At 38.5% G+C, this 19,566-nt stretch overlaps 1 protein-coding gene across 7 annotated transcripts in view; it reads right to left on the bottom strand.

Moving 5' to 3' along the window:
• daam2 (dishevelled associated activator of morphogenesis 2) overlaps positions 1-19,566 on the bottom strand; it is an 81,788-nt gene that overhangs the window by 36,753 nt on the left and 25,469 nt on the right. For 4 of the 7 annotated variants that reach the window (XM_025009475.2, XM_037977762.1, XM_025009476.1 and 1 more), the window contains exons 1-2: positions 13,923-14,090; positions 6,018-6,107 (exon numbers count right to left, since the gene is read on the bottom strand). In XM_025009475.2, coding sequence (XP_024865243.1) covers positions 6,018-6,107; positions 13,923-14,090 — 258 coding nt within the window. Of the gene's footprint in view, positions 1-6,017; positions 6,108-13,922; positions 14,211-19,566 lie in introns of those variants that run through there. The other 3 variants (XM_017431734.3, XM_017431735.3, XM_017431733.3) reach the window with 1 other exon arrangement.

Here is a 19,566-nt window from a genome sequence, read left to right as displayed (position 1 = left end):
ATGCAGAGACTCAGTCACATGTGGTCCTGCTTGACTGGGTCTCAGAGCACTGATATAACCTAATTATGATCCCTAAAACTTTGTGGAATTGGAGTGTCACATCAGTTCCAATAAAAGACATAAAAAGTAATATTTAAGTGTATTTTTACTCTGTGTACATGTATGTCAACAGTTTTCTGATGCAAAAAAAAAAAAGAAACAAAGCTATACAAACACATATTTTTTGTTTTTGTCGATGTGGTTAATAGGCGGGGCAATGACTGATCTCAGACTTTGTTTTTCTCATGGTTTGTCATTTCATTAAGTGCTTTTGCTCTTTTACAGACATTATAAAAACTCTGATTACCTTCATGTGAACCTATCAAACCCAAAACTTAAACTAGCTCCATTTACCTCATGACTATTTTATACAAACCACAATAAAGAAGAGAAACATTCAAATGGAAGCATTTATTTAAGATGACAGCTGCTATAAATTTATTGGGTGGGACTGCCCTTTAACTATTGTGCTTTAACATTATTTACTCTTCAAGGGCGTTTGTCCTTTAGACTTCATTAATTCTCTGAGTTACTTCCAAATAATGAAATTAATCATTTAAAATGCAGCTTTAATGTTTGTGCAGTGGCAGCTAAAAGCAAGTTACTCTTTTTGTTGATTAGGTCAGACAAACGCCATAATGAGACCAGCTTGAATTGATTTTCATGAGACATAAAACCTTCTAATTATAGACAATTTGGAGATTCAAATGCAGGCATAAAAATGAGCTGCAGATTAAGCAATGTTCCAGAATTTTGAACAATATTCACTATAAAAGCTACAACTTTCCTGGACTGACTACAAGTTTGGTCAATGTAGATTTCAGTCCTAGTAATGACCATTGTTTTTGAACCTCAGCACTCCGCGCCAGCATGCAAATTCACTTAAAAAGCTAAAGAACAATAGAACTCACTGTACTGCACAGCCTGTGTTTTTAAGCCGGCCGTCTTTTCCAATGTGCCTCTGACACGCTCAGGACGCGATGCCAGACTGATCCCGACACCGAGATTAACAACTTAACTGCCTTTCTACAACCCCTCAGCTGCCGAAACATTTATTTTGGCAGTTTTACAAGCGGTTATTTTCAACATGTTTCAGGACAGATTAAAAATGATGACAACGGCGTTTGTTTTAGGGGTCCCAGTCATATCAGTCTACACACTTCCTGAATTTAGATCCTTATAATGGAATTCTTAAGTCCTGAAGTGATGTGAAGTCTGTTCTTGTGTGTTGCTGGCTTGACCTAACAATTCTAGGAGTTAATCACAGTTGATGACAGGTATTAAAGTGATGCGATAAGAAACCAGACTTCACAGAACAGTACTTGGAGTAAATGAAAAGTATCAACAGCAACCTCTGTAACTGAATGAAAATGGGGTTTTATTGTTTGTTTTTATGTGTATGAAACTGCTTATTACACTACAAAGGTTTTTTTTTTTTTTTTTTTTTGCCAATGGTTTTCTACAGGGTGAATGTATTCCAGTCGTGTGTTCAGCCCAGTTTAAGGTCAAACCTGTCATTCTGCAGCAGCATATACACCACACAATCCTCATGTTTGGTGACATTAAATGTGATTTGCAATCTGCACTGCAGCAAAGAAAGACATGAATCCCCAACAGCATATCAGGTATATAACTGTAAGGTGTTTTACTTATTACAACCATCTGCTGAAAAATATATTGTGCCTCTGAAGACCCAAATACCTGACAAACGCCAGCGCTCAGCCATATTTCTCTGACTGTTTGGCAGGTGATTGTGTTTGCAGAGACACCTGTTGAAAGACGGATGAAATTACAAACTTCAGCTTCCCTGCTGTCATGTAGCAAGCAGTCCTAAAGATTTCAACCCCCTTCCGAGGTTTCACTGACAATAATAATTGAGTTCACAGATTGCAGGAATCCTGTGCACATATACCTTTTAAGTCAACAATTCAGGAGGAGGAATTCCAACTACTCAGCTGGCTACCTTTAAACCAAAAGCACCCTGAAGTGTTGTGGCAACATTCTCCTTTTTGCTTGACTATAGGAAGAACTTTCACCTTTAAATGATGATCCAGGGCATGAGAGGCAATTTATGAAGTCATACCATGACACATACCGCATGTGCTGACTCCATGTACACCCATACGAACATGCTCTGCACAGCTTTACATTTTGATTTTTTTGTAATATTCTTTCTTCTAGTTTGGCAGTAAACTTGCCACAGCTTGTTTGGGGACTTAAACGGAACCAGAATCTAAATGTTAACTCTAAAAGACATGTAAACATTTTTCCCCAAGAGGTCTTCTGTTTCTCTAGGGACTGGGCTGATTGTCCGGCATCTCAATTTCTGTTCCAATGTTTCCAGAAAGGTTTGATGGGATTCTGGCTGTACATTTGAGACCCTCAGGAAAAGTCTTAAACAATGAGAGTGCCAGCAAAGACTGACTTACAGTACATGCTTTCTGGACATTTTCATAAATTATGATATTTTAGATCAAGTTGTGTCTATCTCCCAGACAAAATATAGACACAAATTTGTATAAACATTAAAAATCCTATGCTTTGGTTAATGAGAGGGAATGATATATGAAAAAAATCATACTTGTTTGTACATAAATACACATTGAAGTTATTTACATACACATAATGGAACTTTTCTACAACTGAAAATCAGTATGTATTAGTAGTTATTTAAGTGAATATTTTCTCAATATTCTGAAATCTAGCATTGCCTCAATATGTCCCCATCTGTGGAATGAGCAGGATTCCAATAAGTCAATGTGTCCATGGGGAGTATCTACTGAAGCCGGGATATAAGGTCTCACCTTGAGAAACAGGAAATAGACAGGATATTGAGTTCTGAAAGATTATGTAACAGTCGTTTTTTTTCCTTAACAGGTTACCAATAAAGGTTTTTTGCACTCACTCCAGCAGATATATTTGCCTAGGATCACATTAAGAGATGTGGATGAAGTGCATTTGGATGATAATTGAAGGCAATAAGTTCCTACTGCCAGGCCAGTCAGCTTGAGTTAAGCAATGGCATTCCCAACAGCTTCCGATATCTACCATAACAGGTGGCATTTCATTTCATTGTTTTTATTACAACTGTCTCAATTCTGTTGAACTGTGTTTGTAGATAATAAATATTTAATATCAGTTTTTTGTTTTTTTTTTAATATTCAGTGTTCTAATGGTTTGATAAACAGAGTTGTAGTTTGGTCCAGGATGTATGGCTTAGCTTGAAAACTCAAATGTGTGTGTGTTTGTGTGTTAGTGTGTTAGTTTAGCATGACTAATAGGAGTCAGGAGACCCTATTTGGCTTCCAGCAATGGACAAATATAAGAGATATTAGATGTTATGAAAAGTTCTCTGTCTCTCTGGAGGTGACTCCAGACAAGTCATGCAAAAACAAGCATACATAAATCCTCACAGGAATGAATGTAATATGTTGATATAGACACCCATTCTATTTCCTTATTGAAAATAAGAAAATGTCATATCAGCATCTGGTTCTTAGGCTAACCAAAATGACACATATGGATGTGGCTCAGGTAAGAAGTGCAGATTTTAAATAAGTTTATATATATATATAAATAAAAAGTATATGGTGCACTCATATTCTGTAAGTCTTAAACACAAAAGCTTCATTAGTGTGTGTATCCAATATTTGCCTCAATGATTCGGCAATATATTGAAAATATGTTTTATGCTGCCTAAGCCACTTACTTCATAATGAATCTGCAGGTTTTTAGTCTCTCCTAGGTTACAGTTTTGGCACAGTTACAATAGTAATATGACAAGAAATTGAAGTTTAAATGATTTACAGCTTGTTTTAAAATCTTTCAAATATTCAAGATTACACAAAAATGCCTTCTCTTTCAGGTTTATGTATTTCGCAAAAATAATTGTCAACTTGATTAAATTAATTAGATTTATTTAAAACTGGCCTTTGAAAATAAGTTCTGTCATTTTTTTTTTGATTCCTTTGTTTGCTTTGCACTTCTGAGTCAGTGTAATTAAGGGTCCAAATTGAGCCAAAGAAAATTTATATATATTTAACAACACAGTAGGTTCATGCCAGGTTTCTGCTGCTTGGACTAATTGAAAAAGACTTTGCTCTTCATGACATTCCCTAGTTTCCTCCGAAATTAACCAGTCAAAAGTTACTTTATTTCTTTTGCCCCCAGGGGAACAACGTTGGACTTTCCTTCTGTTTCTCTGACAAAGTGTTATTTAACCACAACAACTGGAGCCGTTGCTCCACTGGTGTGAACAAGGGAACCAGTGTTCGTCTCGGACAGAACAGTCTGAGCAAAACGCTGCTCTCCATTCAAATCACAGTCATGAGTTACAGTAATTCTCAGCAATAGAGGGCACTACTGTGTGGTGCACTTGTGTCTGAATAACCTGCAGTGATGCATTCATTTTTTTTTCCCCTTCCAAATGTGTGTGGTTCTTCAAGCTTGTGCGGGTGTGTGCTTGTGAAGGGAGGTTTCATGTCTTCCTGTATGCATATGCAAACACACACACGCACAGGCAGGTTATTATCTGATATTGCACCCCAGTTGTTTTTTCTTTCCCCTCATTCTCCATTACGCCGCCTCTGTCCATGAATGAGGGGTTTGTTTGGATTTTCCTCCGGCTTTCCGCTGTTCAACGTTACCTTGGTTTTGCTCTGTGTTTCCTGGCCTGGACACGATGCCATTTTCTTTCTTTTTTTTTTTTTACTTCAGCTTTGCAGAGGAAATGATTTCTGACTGGGAGAGATGGGGGTGGAATGACAAACTAATATATCCCAACTCTGAACCCGGTTTAGCTGTGCACAATTCCAAAGTGCCTATGCTGCTGCCAAAGTTTTGTTTCCACTACCTTCTACTATGGCACAGACAGTCCTCATAAATGTCTGTGGTTGCTTAAGTGAGTTATTCAATAACTGATTCTAGAGTATTATTGAACTTTTCTGTGGCTTCACATGTGCAAAAGCAAATTCCGCCAAGAATCCAATCCCATTTGACACTATGCAGTGCATTCAAAGACACAGCAGCTTATCATAATGTAATAAAGACATACTGTATCTTCCTTTTTGCATTTTTCCAACTTATACTGCAGCTTCCATCTTCACCCTGACATCCCTCTAAACACCCCCATTCCTTTTTAGTTTACCATTAACCACTTACAAGTCAGAAAACAAAACTTCTGAACATGCAGGCACATAGAGATGCATGAAAACACAGAAAGCAGTGTGTGTTGTTTACTCCCTTTTAAAGGACTGTCAAATCATTTCAAGCCAAGTTAAGCCTGCATGTCTTGGAAAGCAAAATAAGTGGTCCGATCCTCATCTTACTCCTAAGACAAAATCCTCAACCAAAAAAAAATAAAGAAGCAAATGAAGACACATGGGTGGCTTTACGAATGTATTCAAGTTGCTATTGACTAAGAGAATCTGTGAAAAATTGTCATCTTATTTTAAGAACAGTAACATTTTACAAGATATTCAACCACAAAATGGGACCAGAGTTGTTGTGGAAAGATTCACTGAACTATATGAGGAGGTTTTAGTGAGGGGAAACGGGTGAAAGAGAGGGCTACCCAGAACGATAAAGAGCACCGATGGTATGATTCCAATTTCTAAATGACAAAAAGCAACTGCTGAGTAAATATTATTACTGGGGTCAGGAGTGCTCAAATGCACTCTTGAACCCAGTGTTATGGCCCCCTAATTCTTAATATTGGACACACCAAAGGCTGCAAAAAGTATTGTGTAACATACTGATGCCGTAATATGTGGATATTTTTACGTCAAAGAAGAAATTAGAAGCAGGAAAAGGAGCTGGCTGTGTGGTCGAGCTGATTTGAAATTGTTGGAGGCTGCTTTTTTTTCTACATTCAAGACTGACATTTAACTCTAAACTGTGGCTTCAGGCAGCCAGTCAACAGAAGGCCGTCCAGAGATCAGAGCTGATGTATGATAAAAGTACAACAGAGGCCAACTCACCTTCTTCTTGCTGCAGTAGATCTGCCATTTCTTCTCATCGGGTAGAGCAAACATTGCCTCCCTGTTCTTATCTGTCAAGTCCAGCTCATCCTGCAAAATAAACAAGAGAAGCTTTATCTATAGAGCTCATTAATGTGCAGAATATAATGATTAGGAAAAGCTATGACAAAGAAAAAGTCATGTATATAAGCATCCACTCTCTCAAGATATTCAAGAGATTTTAAAACATTTTTAAAAAGGAAGCAGATCACTGGATATGTAAAGTTTACACAGAAACATTTGATTGTTCAACCTTGTCTGGTTGAGAGCCGTCGCCAGTAACTGCAGAGGATAGTTTTAATATTCACCCTGCTGCTCTGCTCGGCTCTTCATCTTAATGCAAAGAGCCTCCTGCACCTTTTGAAATGCATATGAGCCCAGGAAATGAGTCTCTGTGTGCCAGCAAGGAAAAGTAAAGTCTTGGAAAACAGTGACGGGTAAATCAAACTTGAAGGGAGTCAAATGTAGGATGGGTGGAGAAAGAGAAACACACTGAAAACGAGCAAAGTGTGGATGTGGAAACTAATGGGACAAGAAAAGAAAAAAAAAAGGATGAGAGGCTTCAGTACTGAGGCTTTGCACTCAACTCAAACTAATCTCCTCATAATAGCGGTGCTACCATGACATCAGCTGTGAGCGGTGGGCCTCCTGGGGCTCCCAGAATGAAGATGGCCACTGGTGACAGAGGTGGGGCCCCTTCAAGCCACCCAGGGTTTTTTGTTTTTTTTACCCATTCTGCTGGACAGGGAGGGTTGAGGCAGCCTAAATTCCAAGAATTTTACTCTATGAAGAATGACATCATCTCTCACCCAATCCTTTCAATGGGATAAACAGCAGAAGCATTACTGTTTTGGAAAACAGGAAAATAAATCTGAAGGGTGTGAATTTAAAGGAGGCCTAACAGAGATGGAAACCACAAAGAAGCTTTAGAATCTCTGGTCAAAGCATTTCTTATTCCAGCAGCATGATTTCAATGATTACTGGTGACTCACATGAAGAGCTCATCATTTGGGGTCTACAGGGCCTGCTAAGATAAATACAATTCGCTTTCAGTTAAGAGGGGGCTAAATATCTAAACTCAGACTCAGTATCCTCCAATATCTACAGATTTGCTCCCAGCTCGGATCACGGTCCTCTTTCTGCATCTTTGGGCACAGAAATTAGGTTGTTAGAATCCAGCTAGTCTCTGGCCAGTTGCCTGGTTGCCGGGTCAAAGCTCTGCTGTCCGAGCTGCTGCTCGCTGGAGGAGCTAAATTCTGGGAGCTGGTGAGAATCTGTGGGAATGAGACCCCTGGATGTAGACCAGATGGGAGTTGAGCCCAGCATCTGATCTCTATGCAGCTTGTTTTCTCCCTTCTGCTGCTACTAAAGCTTCTCAGTTTGAGAGTTTTACATGAAGGGGAGAAATGTAAGAGCGGGATACAGGAAAATGAGAATTTAGGCAAGTGTAATATAAGCATTCTGTAACATTATATCCAAAAATACTGTAGGCTGTGCAATATTTAAATAAAAACAGCATGGAGTTCTTTACATATTTCAAAAAACTATACCAAATGCAAAACATCCATATTTAAAGGTTGGAAAAGATGGTGCTACACACACAGTACTGTCAAGTTGTGAAATCAAATTTAGTTTGTGTTCTGACTAGTCATGCTACAAAGTAACTTTATCTTGAAATGTCTTAAATATGGCTTTTTGTTTTAGTACACACTGCTAAGTACATCATTAAGGTCCATCCTATCAAGTTTCTTTATCTGAGGTGAGGTTGTAGAAGCAACAGTTCTAGGAGCAAACACCAGAAATAAAGTGCTCCAAAAGGAAGTAGCTAGGCAGAGTCCTGATTAGTCCCAAACCAATTCAACTGATTGTTGTCAATGTGGAGAAGAAGCAGCTCAACACAGAGCATCTCCTCATAGAAAAAAAGAAAATAGGAAGTTGATGGGACAAGTAGAAAAATGTTCTTGTCATGACAGTTTGAGAACTTTTTTCCGAGTTATGCAATTTTGCTCAGTTTTCCAAATCCCCCCCCCATCTTCCATTCACTTTCCAAACGTGCTCCAACATCACGTAATTTGCCTCATGACCTGAGCAACACCCCAGAACACGTGCAATTCCTTGATTCTTCCAAAACAAAAACAGCAATTTCTTCTTTGCTGAGCAAAACTTTTCCTTGATGTGCCCCCTCTTTTTCCAACAGCAGCACGTTTTAGTCGGGAAATCACATAAACCAAAGCTAATATTGTTTCACCTGCTGCTTGAGAGGGAAAAGCACATACCTCCAAATCTTTTCAAATTTCATGAACAACAGCCAACCACACGCTGTTACAGCTTTTCTTTAAGTGTTGTGGCTATGAGCTCTGATTGCCATTTTTCCTGCATAACAATCTACACTGTCACTTCATTTCCTGCTTTTAAAGCTTAGCGGGCTTCTCAAATGTGCTGATAAAATCTGAAAATGTGGCAGGGTTAAATTAAGGCAACTTTAATTAATTAAAACAAGTTTTGAAAAGTTTAGACTGATACATTTCTGAGAAGTTTAATGTTATAGGCAGAGTTGTAAAAAGAAAAACATGAAGTTAAATATTGCAAAGCCTACATAGCTTGTGATAAACAAAGAGTACATTTTTCTTGCTTTTATTCTTTTTGGTCTGTCTTCACAAAACCTAAAACTCTCCTTGTGCTTTAGCATCTTAGTCACTATTGGCTAACTTGGGTGTGGACACCTCACAATACTATAAGAAAACAAAAATCCTATTCATGAGAAGTCAAGTTCATGGAGGCAAAAGTAAAGAACAGAAATATATGTAGAGAGGAAATACCAAAACTCGGGTAGAAATGGCCGAAAAAAAAAAAATAGTTTTGCAAATATAAGCAAGTGCAAGTTTCAATTCCTAAGACTGAAACAACTGAAACTAAAAATAAGAGACCATGAGGAATGACAAGACAAAAAGTGAGTTTGTGTGAATGACTTGCATTAAAGTTAAAGTGGGAGTGTCTTTGTGGACTGGAAATGCTTGAGTTTCCACATACATGAGAAATGTGACATCCACCCTCGTGCACGTGGGTCTATGAAGTGGTATTTCCAGGGTGGATATGGATGTCTTTACCTCATGTTTAACCTTGTATTACAGAATGGGAGGACAGACACACACATTCACTGCACGTACATAATGCAGCAGTCTCTGGGCGAGACAGCGAAGCAGAGGAAAGACGGACAAGATGGCAGGAAGTCATATTAGGCCTCTAGGGAGCCCACAGGAAATTGTAGCAGCCATTATTGACCCCCTACAAGATACAATACATTTGCTTGTACTGTGAATACAAGACCTCACTACTTAGAGTTAAAGTTGTCTTTTAACAAAATATCAATTCTGAGTAATTTATAACAGTTAAAAAACAAACACCACCATGTAGTGAGAATGAATTTGTCACATTACTTGTGTTTGCAGGACATAAATGCTCTCTCAGATACATTCTTATCATAAGTATTCAGATGAGTCACAGGATCCACTCTATGATGAATCACTCAGTAGCTGTTGCTGGCTGACAGCCCTTGTCTAAACAAGGTTTGGCCCCTTACATGATAAGACTGACTCAGGACAGTAAGCACTGGCTTTGCAACAGACGCAGAAAGAAAGCATTAAAAAATTGGAAGTCAGTAAGGCTGAATTGTAATAAAAAAAAATTTAAAAAAAGGAGGGAGGGGAAACGGAAAGGAACGATGGGTGCATCCCAAGGACGTGCACAGGGAAGGAAACCATTCCCACTGCCCGGAGGGAAGAGAACATTTCCATTCACTGCTGTTATGCAACAATTTCGATTTGCGTCTGGCTACAAAGTCACACTGGATGGAAAATTGGAAGAAGATTTATGTTTTAAAGAGTTATGTTCTCCTGGAAACACATGATGGGGTTTCAAATCAGAAATGCTAATTCTATCGTCACTGCTCTGAGGAAAAGTTTTCCATTCTCTTAAAATCGGTGATGGGAAAACACACAGTGTGGATACTATTAAAGGTTACTGCATCACGATACAATAAGTGACTCTGTCTGGACCACAGCAGGATGGTTGGATTAAAACTGTCCTAAATCATGCAACAGAAAGAGAAGGAAAGGCACACACACATATACAGAGGAAAAGAGGGCAAAGAGCAAAGCAAACAATAATCTCATGCCTGCCAGTATAGTAAACTCCAGATGTTGGCCTAGAATACCTGATTCAATTTGGCTTATATACTGTACATCCTCTTAGCAAACAGCACAGTTGGATAACAACAAAAACAGGCTCTTCTTAAATAAATGTGACAAAAATTACAAACAGTATTTATAAACAAATACTTTAAAACTAAGACTTTCAGCTCTATTTCTTCACAACTAAATTTTGCCCTGGAAAATCTGACTGGTTAACTGTAGTAGCAGCTCTTTTTGGACCTTTGCAAATGTGTCGACAGATTGCGGCCACATGCTGACTTTTCCACAGCACAAGCTTTTTATTACCAGCTGAAACTTGTAAAATGCCAGCGTAACTGTCCCCAAACAACCTCACACTTGGTTTCTCCCTGTAGAAACAAAAGGTTCATTTTAGTTTACCGAGCTGCCACCAATGAGAAATGAACCCAAGTACCAAAGTTATTTAGGAAAACCCCCTTTCAATTACCAAACTATGAGGGCAATTTCTCATTTGATGATAAAAGTTATTAGCGGCGAATGGCTCTGACAAACAAAAATAAAGCCGTCAGTATTCTTTGGTGAGCTGCCAGGCTTCACACATGGCCTATATATCAACTATGCATGCAAGCCTTGAAGTGCTGGTGGAAAAAACATTTTAAAAATCGTACCATGATCCAAAAAACAGACCCAGAACAGCAACATGGGCAAACACTGCCAGAAGCTTAACTGATGTGATGCTTATGTGTCAAAATCTGCAGCGATTGCATCCAGGTTTACAGGAGGCTTTCATACCGGTGTTTGACAAAGTGAAGAGGGTTTTCTTTAGACTTTATTCAGTTTGAGCTGTGTATTTGACAGAGGGTCAAATGTTTATAGATAAAACCAAAATGGATCCCACACATGCTCAGTCTGCAGTATCAGATTTGTGAGCTACAGACCACAGAAAATGTCATGAGAGTTTTGCTTCATTACAGTTCAATGTTCTATACACTTCTCATGAAGCAAAAACAGACTGTTGATTAAAGGGATACGTTTTTCAAGTTAGGTTCTATGGATTGCCTGTGAGCAGTCAGTAACTCACTTGCAGTAGACAGCAGTCAGGCAAAACCCAGTTTGGAAAATCACTGCGAGGAATTTGTATTGGGAAATATCAAATTAACAGCTAGTGGGGCTCATTCAACAGCAAATTTCTACCATCTCACATGACCAACAACTCAAGATTATAGAATCTTGAGCTAGGACTCTATTGCGAAAAACCAGAAACCAGAATAATATACATGTTTATTATTTTTATCCTAAAGAACACCAACCAACAAACAGATCGTATTGTAAATTTTACTTTCATTTAAACTGATTTTTCATTTTTCTAAAACAAGTTAGCTGAATGCTGGTGTAGATTCTAAGTCATCCAGGACATGGTAAATCCAAAAACGGGTTAAAAGACAAAAACAACTGGATTTCTATTCTGTAGTTGAAGAAGTTTTGCTTCTCATGGCTGAAGTTAGCTGGAGTTTTTTTATTCATTCACAAAGAAAGGACACACTGCCTGCGCAGTCTATAGTCTCTTGTCACGGTGAAAGAAGACCCCATTATGCATATGAGAACACACAGAGGTGTTTTACTCCTCTGTTTGGCCCAGATCTATTGCTCCCACTGTAGAGTCTCTACAGACTCTCATTCAGCTCACCAGAAAAGAGTTTCAGAACAACAATCCCTGTCTCCCATTTCCACAGAAACACACTACGTTGTTTTATTCTCTCTTTCTCTTTATTTCCTGCCCTGTGGCACAGCTCCTTTCCTCCTTACATCTGGTCTCTGCTTCAGTTAGAAGCAGAAAGCCTTGGCTGACTGTTATGGTCGGGTTGTACTAGTGTTTGAATGACAGGTCAAATCTGCGTCAACATGTCTGCCACAGCATGGGTAAAACAGATGTGGAGATCCAAGTTTAGTTTTGCATAAAACATTAATTTTAACCAAACAAAGACATTACTTTGAAGACAAAACATATAAGCTTTTCAGATGGGCAATAAAACGTAACAACCAACTACTATCTTAATGAATTTGACTCAACTAGTGGAAGGATCATGATACAATGAGAACATTTTAAAATATCTCTCCTCACCTGATAAGTCAAGAGGTTTTAAAATCTGGGGCAGATATTTTTGTCCTTCTTGCTGACTTTTGCATTTGGATCACTTTTATCCAAATTTGAGAAACTGAAGCTCATTTAATCTTCTCAACCATTGTTTCGATTTGGTTAGATGCTCCCATGTGATGCACATGTCTTTGTTTTAACCCAATTTTAAAAGCCAATCTCAAAACAATGAGGTCACTTTAAAGAGATTTCTTTTGTGCAAAACGTGATTTATGTTAAGTATTTACTAGCAGTCTGTTGCTGCTCATATTAAGCAGCTGCAAGGCCTTTTGGTCATTCAACTCTAAGGTTACCAGTTGGGACAATAATTGACAAGATTGCTAAAATCTTATTAAAAATGTCTTCAATCAAGACAACAAATATCCTGCAGCTACTAAAGTTCAATAGTTTGTGCTTTTCACATTATTACAAGGAAGACTTTGCAGCAGAAGTAGGGTCAATTCTGTCAGTCAGCTGGAAAAACATCTGCCTTGATAGCAGTGAACAATTTCCTACCATAACTGAATTTTCTCCTTATCTTCTGAATTTAAGTTGACAGTAGAGTGACACATCCTGCAGATGGTGACGTTTAGCATTCCTGAGGACTTTGACGGCCCAAAGCTAACTACGGAGTCATTCCGCTCAACACTATGTTGAGAGAGTCTGAATGAAGAAGGAAATTTAAGGCTGAAGGGAAGCGACAAGGGAGCTAAGATGGGGACAGACAAGACTGAAAGCAACCATGAGACAGGAACAAAGTCAGACAGAAACAGAAAATTTGGGGTCAGTTTGTGAGGCAGCTGAAAGCCACTGCAAACCTCTCCGTTAACAGCTGTGCCCTGATCTCTCTCTGCAGCATGGACACATGTCAGCACAGCTATTCCCAATCTGGCACTGGTACAGACCTAAAGCTTCTGCCAACAAGTGTGATCTGTGCACAGGATGTGAACTGTTTCTTTGCATTTGTGGATGGAGAGGCTGGTATGGGGGGGTTGGGGATTGACCGCAGCCAACCATCAAGATGTTTTCTGCAACACTTAACCATTCTAATTCCTGTCTCTAATCCCATTTGTTCAGGATAATAACCAACATGCAAAGGAGGAGATCTAGGCTGTGTGGCAAATAAGAAAAAACAAAAATCCAGGATTTTTCTTTAAACTATGAAATATCTTTAACAAACTTCGTAGTTTGCTTTTACTTTCATTTTTTTTTAGAAATAAAAAAACCTCCTTAGTGCAGTACCCACAACAGAAAGATGTGGCTTAAAGGCAAAAACGTTCTCTATACATGTTTAGCATCCTCATAATGTGCATCAAATCTCAGAGAAAAAATGAGAATGTATTTTTTTCTGAGCAGCAAAACTTCAAAAGCTTACTGGCAATTATCTTATATATTAACTATAACATAAATCTGAGTCATGCACCAACATGTAAGGCTATTATTGCTGCAGCAGTAAGTAAATAAAACCAGTTATTGACCAATCAGTGAGTTAATCTGCTGAAAAGGTGCCAAATATCAACATGTTTCTCAGTTATATATAAACATCAATAAATCTTTACTCACCACCAGTTCAGAGAAACGTGCATGCAGCTCCTCTGCAGGAGGCATTGGGGAGCTGAACTCCAGCAGCTGCAGCGGCACAGTGTCTTTCAGGTTGATCTCCGGTGGCTCACTGCTGCCAAAGCAGCACAGGAAGCCCAGGCCCTGCCGCGTCCTTTTCCTGGGTGGCATGGTGGTTGTGGCGATAAAGGTGGCAGTGGTGGCACTTAACCAGGAAGGTAGAGGAAGGGGCCGAGGGGCAAGGGAGGGGGAGTGGAGAGGAGGACGAGGCTGCTATCTAGGGGGCATGATCTACAAATGAAAGAAAAAAACAAGAAAGGATTTAAAATACAGACCATTCCAGATGTCCTATGTTATGTTACATGCATTTAGACAAGGATGATGCATTGAGTAAACCATTGTAGTACAGATCAAACAAACTTCAAATAGTTTTTGAAGATTCCTGCTGATCCATGTTTGGACATCATGTACTTGGAAAAGCTATTTTCTACAGTGCAAAGGCAGCAAGGCAATCTATGTTTTTAGCAGCTTGATATCATTTTTAAATAAATACATCAGCAACAGACCCAACAGGCTAACAAAGATGTAAAGGCACCTGCAGAATTTACATCAAAAGAAAATATGCAAGCAAGAAATTGAAATGTGGTACATGCTGGCCTAAAGGCCATCCAATTGTATTTTTCTTACAGGTTGTTTAACTGCTTTTATGTACAAAGAGATTATGCTTTGTGACAAGAAAGCACTTTGGTGACAAGAATCCCCTTGTATCCTTGTATCCTCATCTTGACAGTGGCTGTCATTATGCCACTAAAAAAACAACAACAACAACAAAAAAAACAAAAAAACATTTGGTCTGCGAGATACTGATGCATGTGCAGTGTGCAGAAACAAAGTGAATACCAATAAAATATCAGCAGAAAATTGCCTCAAAAGATTTCCTTAATACTTCACAGAGAACCGGGAGGTATCATCTATCTTTGCAGTATATTCTGTCCTATGAGAAGTAAACAGACACAGCGGATCTTGCAGTTGCCACAGTTTTTTCAGATGCTTCAGTTTTCCACATTTGCGAATGAACAGACCTCACACCTGTTATGCAAATACCTTAGAAATGCAAATTCAGCAGAATTATTTGACCATCAAAGTTTCGTAAGGTACTGAAAAAAAGGACCATGCAATTTCAAAAACAAAGACTAATGGCCACATTTTGAAAACCAAATGTCCATAAATGTTCTGTCACTGACAACTGTTAACTATACAACCTGAGAGAAATTGGGTAAAAGCTGTAGCCTTATATTTATCCATTTTAGGAAGGAGTGAAACTTTGCCTATAGTTTTCATAAGAAGCCACAGTTTACCACATCTCGACTAAGCACGACTCTCCACCATCCCTCACTTGTTCTGCGGAGGAGTTTGCAGTGTGCTGTCTAAAATTAGCAGCATGGTAAATTCTTTATGAACGCACTGGGTCCTCAACAGAAGCATGAAGGAGAGAGGAAAAAGAAAACATCACATTTCCATTTTGCCTGTGTGCTTCTTCTGACTTCTTAAATCAGCCACTGCTCTCAAGGTACAAAGAACAGAGCTAAAACTAAACCGGAGGTCGGTTTAAAAGGAACTTTAGTTTTGTTTTGTTTTTTATTATTATTTGTTGAATATTGAATCATGAGAAAAAAAAATTGGTTCAAATTCTTTTCAATATTCACTTTAACATATGGAGATATATTCACTTTATTATGTGGGGATCATTTCATAGTTATTGGACAAGTAACTTATCCTCATGAGTTGTGATATCCAAGGTTAAAATCTCTCAGTTACTCTTGCCAGGGCAGGATTGAAGTTTTATTGATTATATCCATCTTGTTGCCTTTAACCCTCCTGTGGCCTTTGGGTCAAATTGGCCCAAAGATACAAGGGCTTCTCCTCCTCTCTGCAGTCATGAGGGCTTCAGGGGGGTTAAATCAAGTACTATTTGGTTAGAATGGACATTACTGATTTATCCATCATCCTCTCACTGAGTAGAACTGTGATTGATGGTAAAAATACCTCCAATTTACACTGTTTGGCACTTGACCAATGCCATCTGAGCTTTTATGCAGCCAAAAGTTACTGTTTTTGAATAAAGCTGGAGTTATTTAATACCTGAAGGATTAACAATACACATTGAAAGATCTGATTCATTTTTTTCCTTAAAGACTACCAACAGTACATTACTTAAAAGAAGTGATGATGAAAATTTGTGAACTTTTTATATGATTTAAATTTAGAAGCTCATAAAATAATTTTCTGGATCATCGTTGCTTAAAATACTGCACTGATGACCGTCAATATATCCAACTTTACCTTAATGCTTGTTGCCAGTTTTCACAGGCTCCTGAGAATTAGGGTCAGAAGACCAGTTGTTCATCTTGAACACATGCCAAAGTAAACACAATACCAGCCAATGTAACAGTGATGAGCCTTTCTCTGAAATCCTGATACTAAAGTAGTCACAAACTAAAAAGAAAAAAATTAATTCCTTTAATAAAAACATCTATTTATCAGCTGAGTAAGCTCCAAACTGTGACATCCTGGTTGATGCTGGAGTAATAGTTGCACTGGAAAACACTAAATTAATTTTAAAATACAAAACTAAAACACCAAAAGCCCACGATGCAATTTTCTCCTGTGCCATAGCACAAAATAAATATCTACTTTGGTTCTTACACTTTCACCTAAATCCAATAGAGACAAAATTGCCAATAACTTAAAAAGGTGATCAATGTGCATGTAGTACTGAAGAAAATCTGCAAAGACACCTATTTATAGCTAAGCAGAGAATGCTGACTAAAATTAGCCAGTGTATGACGTGGACGAAGACAGATTTTAACTAGAGGTCAAAACCAAACTACACCTCAGGAAGGTAGTCCTGGAGAGCCAAGGAGTGTTAACACTGACTTTACTGCTATAAGTTGAGCCAAATCTTTATAGTGATGTGGACAGCTGGCCCAGCCGAATAGAAAAGAGGCCACTCTGCAGGGGTTTTGAAGCCTTTCAGCATAACGTACAACTTAAACCTCCTGTCCTGGGGTCTCAGTTTCTATATTCACTCTCACACTGAAGGCCACGCGCAGGCAGTCCTCACTCAACACATCTCCTGTTGGCCTCCTTCCAGCTTATGGCCACGAAAAGCAGGCCAATAAATTCAAACACACACACAAGATACACCCCATACACAGAGTAACACAGTAGGACTTGTATACAGATGGAAATAAAATACCAGATTGTTTGTGTAACCTTTATCTGTATAAAATGTCAATCCAGATTGACCATCTCTGGGCTTTTCATTTCCGCACTCTCACCCTGCCCCTGTGTCATCTTGCATTTTTTCCCTCTCTTTCAGCGTAAGTCAGAGTGACATTTCTCTCCAACACCCCGCCTTCCCTCCCTCCTTTTGACAGTAACATCTGTCATTTTTCCTTGCCACTGCTTACCGTCTAAATCCATCTTTAATCCCTCTTCTGTTCCCTGTTGAATTCTCCGCTCAAGGTTGTTTTACTTTATTCTGGAAGTGGTTTAACTTAAATGGATGTTTTTGTTATTCTGAGGGAGAGATTTAAAGCTGGAGTGAGGGAATAGTTTGGCTACCTCAACAGGACACTCAGGATATCCTAATTTTGCTGGAAATTTCACTTATAGTAAAAAAATATATACATAGATATTTTATTTTTAAGGGTTCCACATGTTGAAATTACTTCTCATATAAGCAGGGAAAGTGCACTTCATCCTGAGGGTTTGTCACAAAAGGTACCAGGTTATGTGTAATTATATCTAAACAGACAGCATATTTAGACTCTTTAAAAAATGTATGACCTCAGTAATGAACAACAACTGAAACGAGTCTGACAAACTGTTGAAGAAAGCATAATCTTTTACATTTTACTTTCTCACTGGTTCTCATTTACACCTACAACTAAAGTGTTCCTTTGGCCTTTAATTTGAAGGCATGGGGTTAGTAGTTAAAATATTTCAGTACAAAATGAGACACCCCTTGAAGACACCAACACTTCTTGGTTAATTTTAACCTCCCTGTCATGTTAAAGACAATGAGTTAAGTAAATATGAAAATTATTACATAACTAAAGTATTGACCACAATTTGACCAAATTCATAAAATGAACTGGAATAGATTAATGAGTGGACATGTAATGATTCTAATATCACATAAAACCATCAGTTTTATGTGTGAAACCGGAAGATACAAGAGTTGATGAATTGGCATTTGTCACAGGCTTCTTATAACATACATGAACTTTCTTCACCCACTGATGTATGCCTGTATAAAGTGTGAATGCTGACAAGTTCTGCTTATAGCTTATGGAGATGAAAAGAAAAACAAAACTAAACTAAAAAGGCCACTGAGTTGTGCAAGCTGTGCACATGTGTGTTAAAATTCAGGCACACCCACTTAAAAACTCCAATGTAAGCACATACACATGCAGTTTTCAAATACAAACACGCCAAAAGCCCTGAAGCAAAAAGAGAAGACTGCCACTGCTCTGTGGGTTTAAGGAGCAGCCAAGTATGAAGACCGTGAGATGAGGAAGACGAGGATAAAGCGAGAAGCTGCTGCCACTTTTTATTCAGAACACTACCTCATTTTCTCATTCCCAGCGTCGGGAAGTAGGTCAGTGGAGAAGGAGGAAGAGGAGGAGGGTGTGGTGCTGAGGAGAGAATAGACTGTTGCTGCTGCTGCTGGTGTGTGAATGTGTGAGTGTGAGACCAAGGGACAGAATAAAAGGTGAATATCCGTCAAATATCTGTACTGGTATAACTTTTCAACTTCAGCCACACGCAGACACACAATACACAAGTGCATAATCAGAAATAAATCAGAAAGCTAAGATTATGTGCACAAAAGACGGTTTATGCAAGGTTATAAAAATATGTGGTTTATAGAAAACTTAAGTAAAAATAACTGCTTCTCACACTCAAAGTATGCAGAGAGGTTAAAAATGCACAAGTGTACAATAAAATTGTGAAGCAGCTTGAATTTACAAGGACTGAATAATAAAAGCTGCATAATTCACTCCCCAATTTCTTGTTAAACAACAGATGCTGTGGTATGCAAAGAGTTTTTTCCTAATCTAACCCTTTTTTATCCATCAGATGTTGGTTTGGAGGAAAATAAGCAGCAACAATAAAACTGGCTATGAGCAGAATGGACAAACACCAAAAAGAAAGTCTGCATTTTCAAGTGGCACTGAATAAAAGATCAGAGTTGAGCCTGTAGCTAGCACTTTTGTGTGCGCACATTGTTTCTGGGTTCCACAAATAAGGACCATTCTTGCAGGGTGTTGGGCCATGAAGGAGGAACAGGCAGGCTTATGTAAGCATCCGATGCAAGAGAGGAGGAAGCCGTGCCATGCTGGCACAAACATGAAGAAAATGTAAAGATCTAAAGCAGATTAAGGAATTGGCTTTGCTGTAGAGGGGAAGAGTAGAGTTTTAGGCAGATGTTTACAATTTGATCTTTAATGATGCGGCGACCTCAACATTTTATTATTATAAATCTTCAGGTGACCTTAAAAATGGCATCAAAACTTACTAGGAGGTAAAAAACCTGCTTGAATAAACTTCCTTTTTGATAAAATTAAGAGGATACTTG

This window comes from Kryptolebias marmoratus, linkage group LG10, assembly GCF_001649575.2.
Source record: "Kryptolebias marmoratus isolate JLee-2015 linkage group LG10, ASM164957v2, whole genome shotgun sequence".
Lineage (NCBI taxonomy): Eukaryota > Metazoa > Chordata > Actinopteri > Cyprinodontiformes > Rivulidae > Kryptolebias > Kryptolebias marmoratus.
The sequence above is the reverse complement of the archived record's forward strand: the minus strand, read 5'-3'. Positions and strand labels throughout refer to the sequence as shown.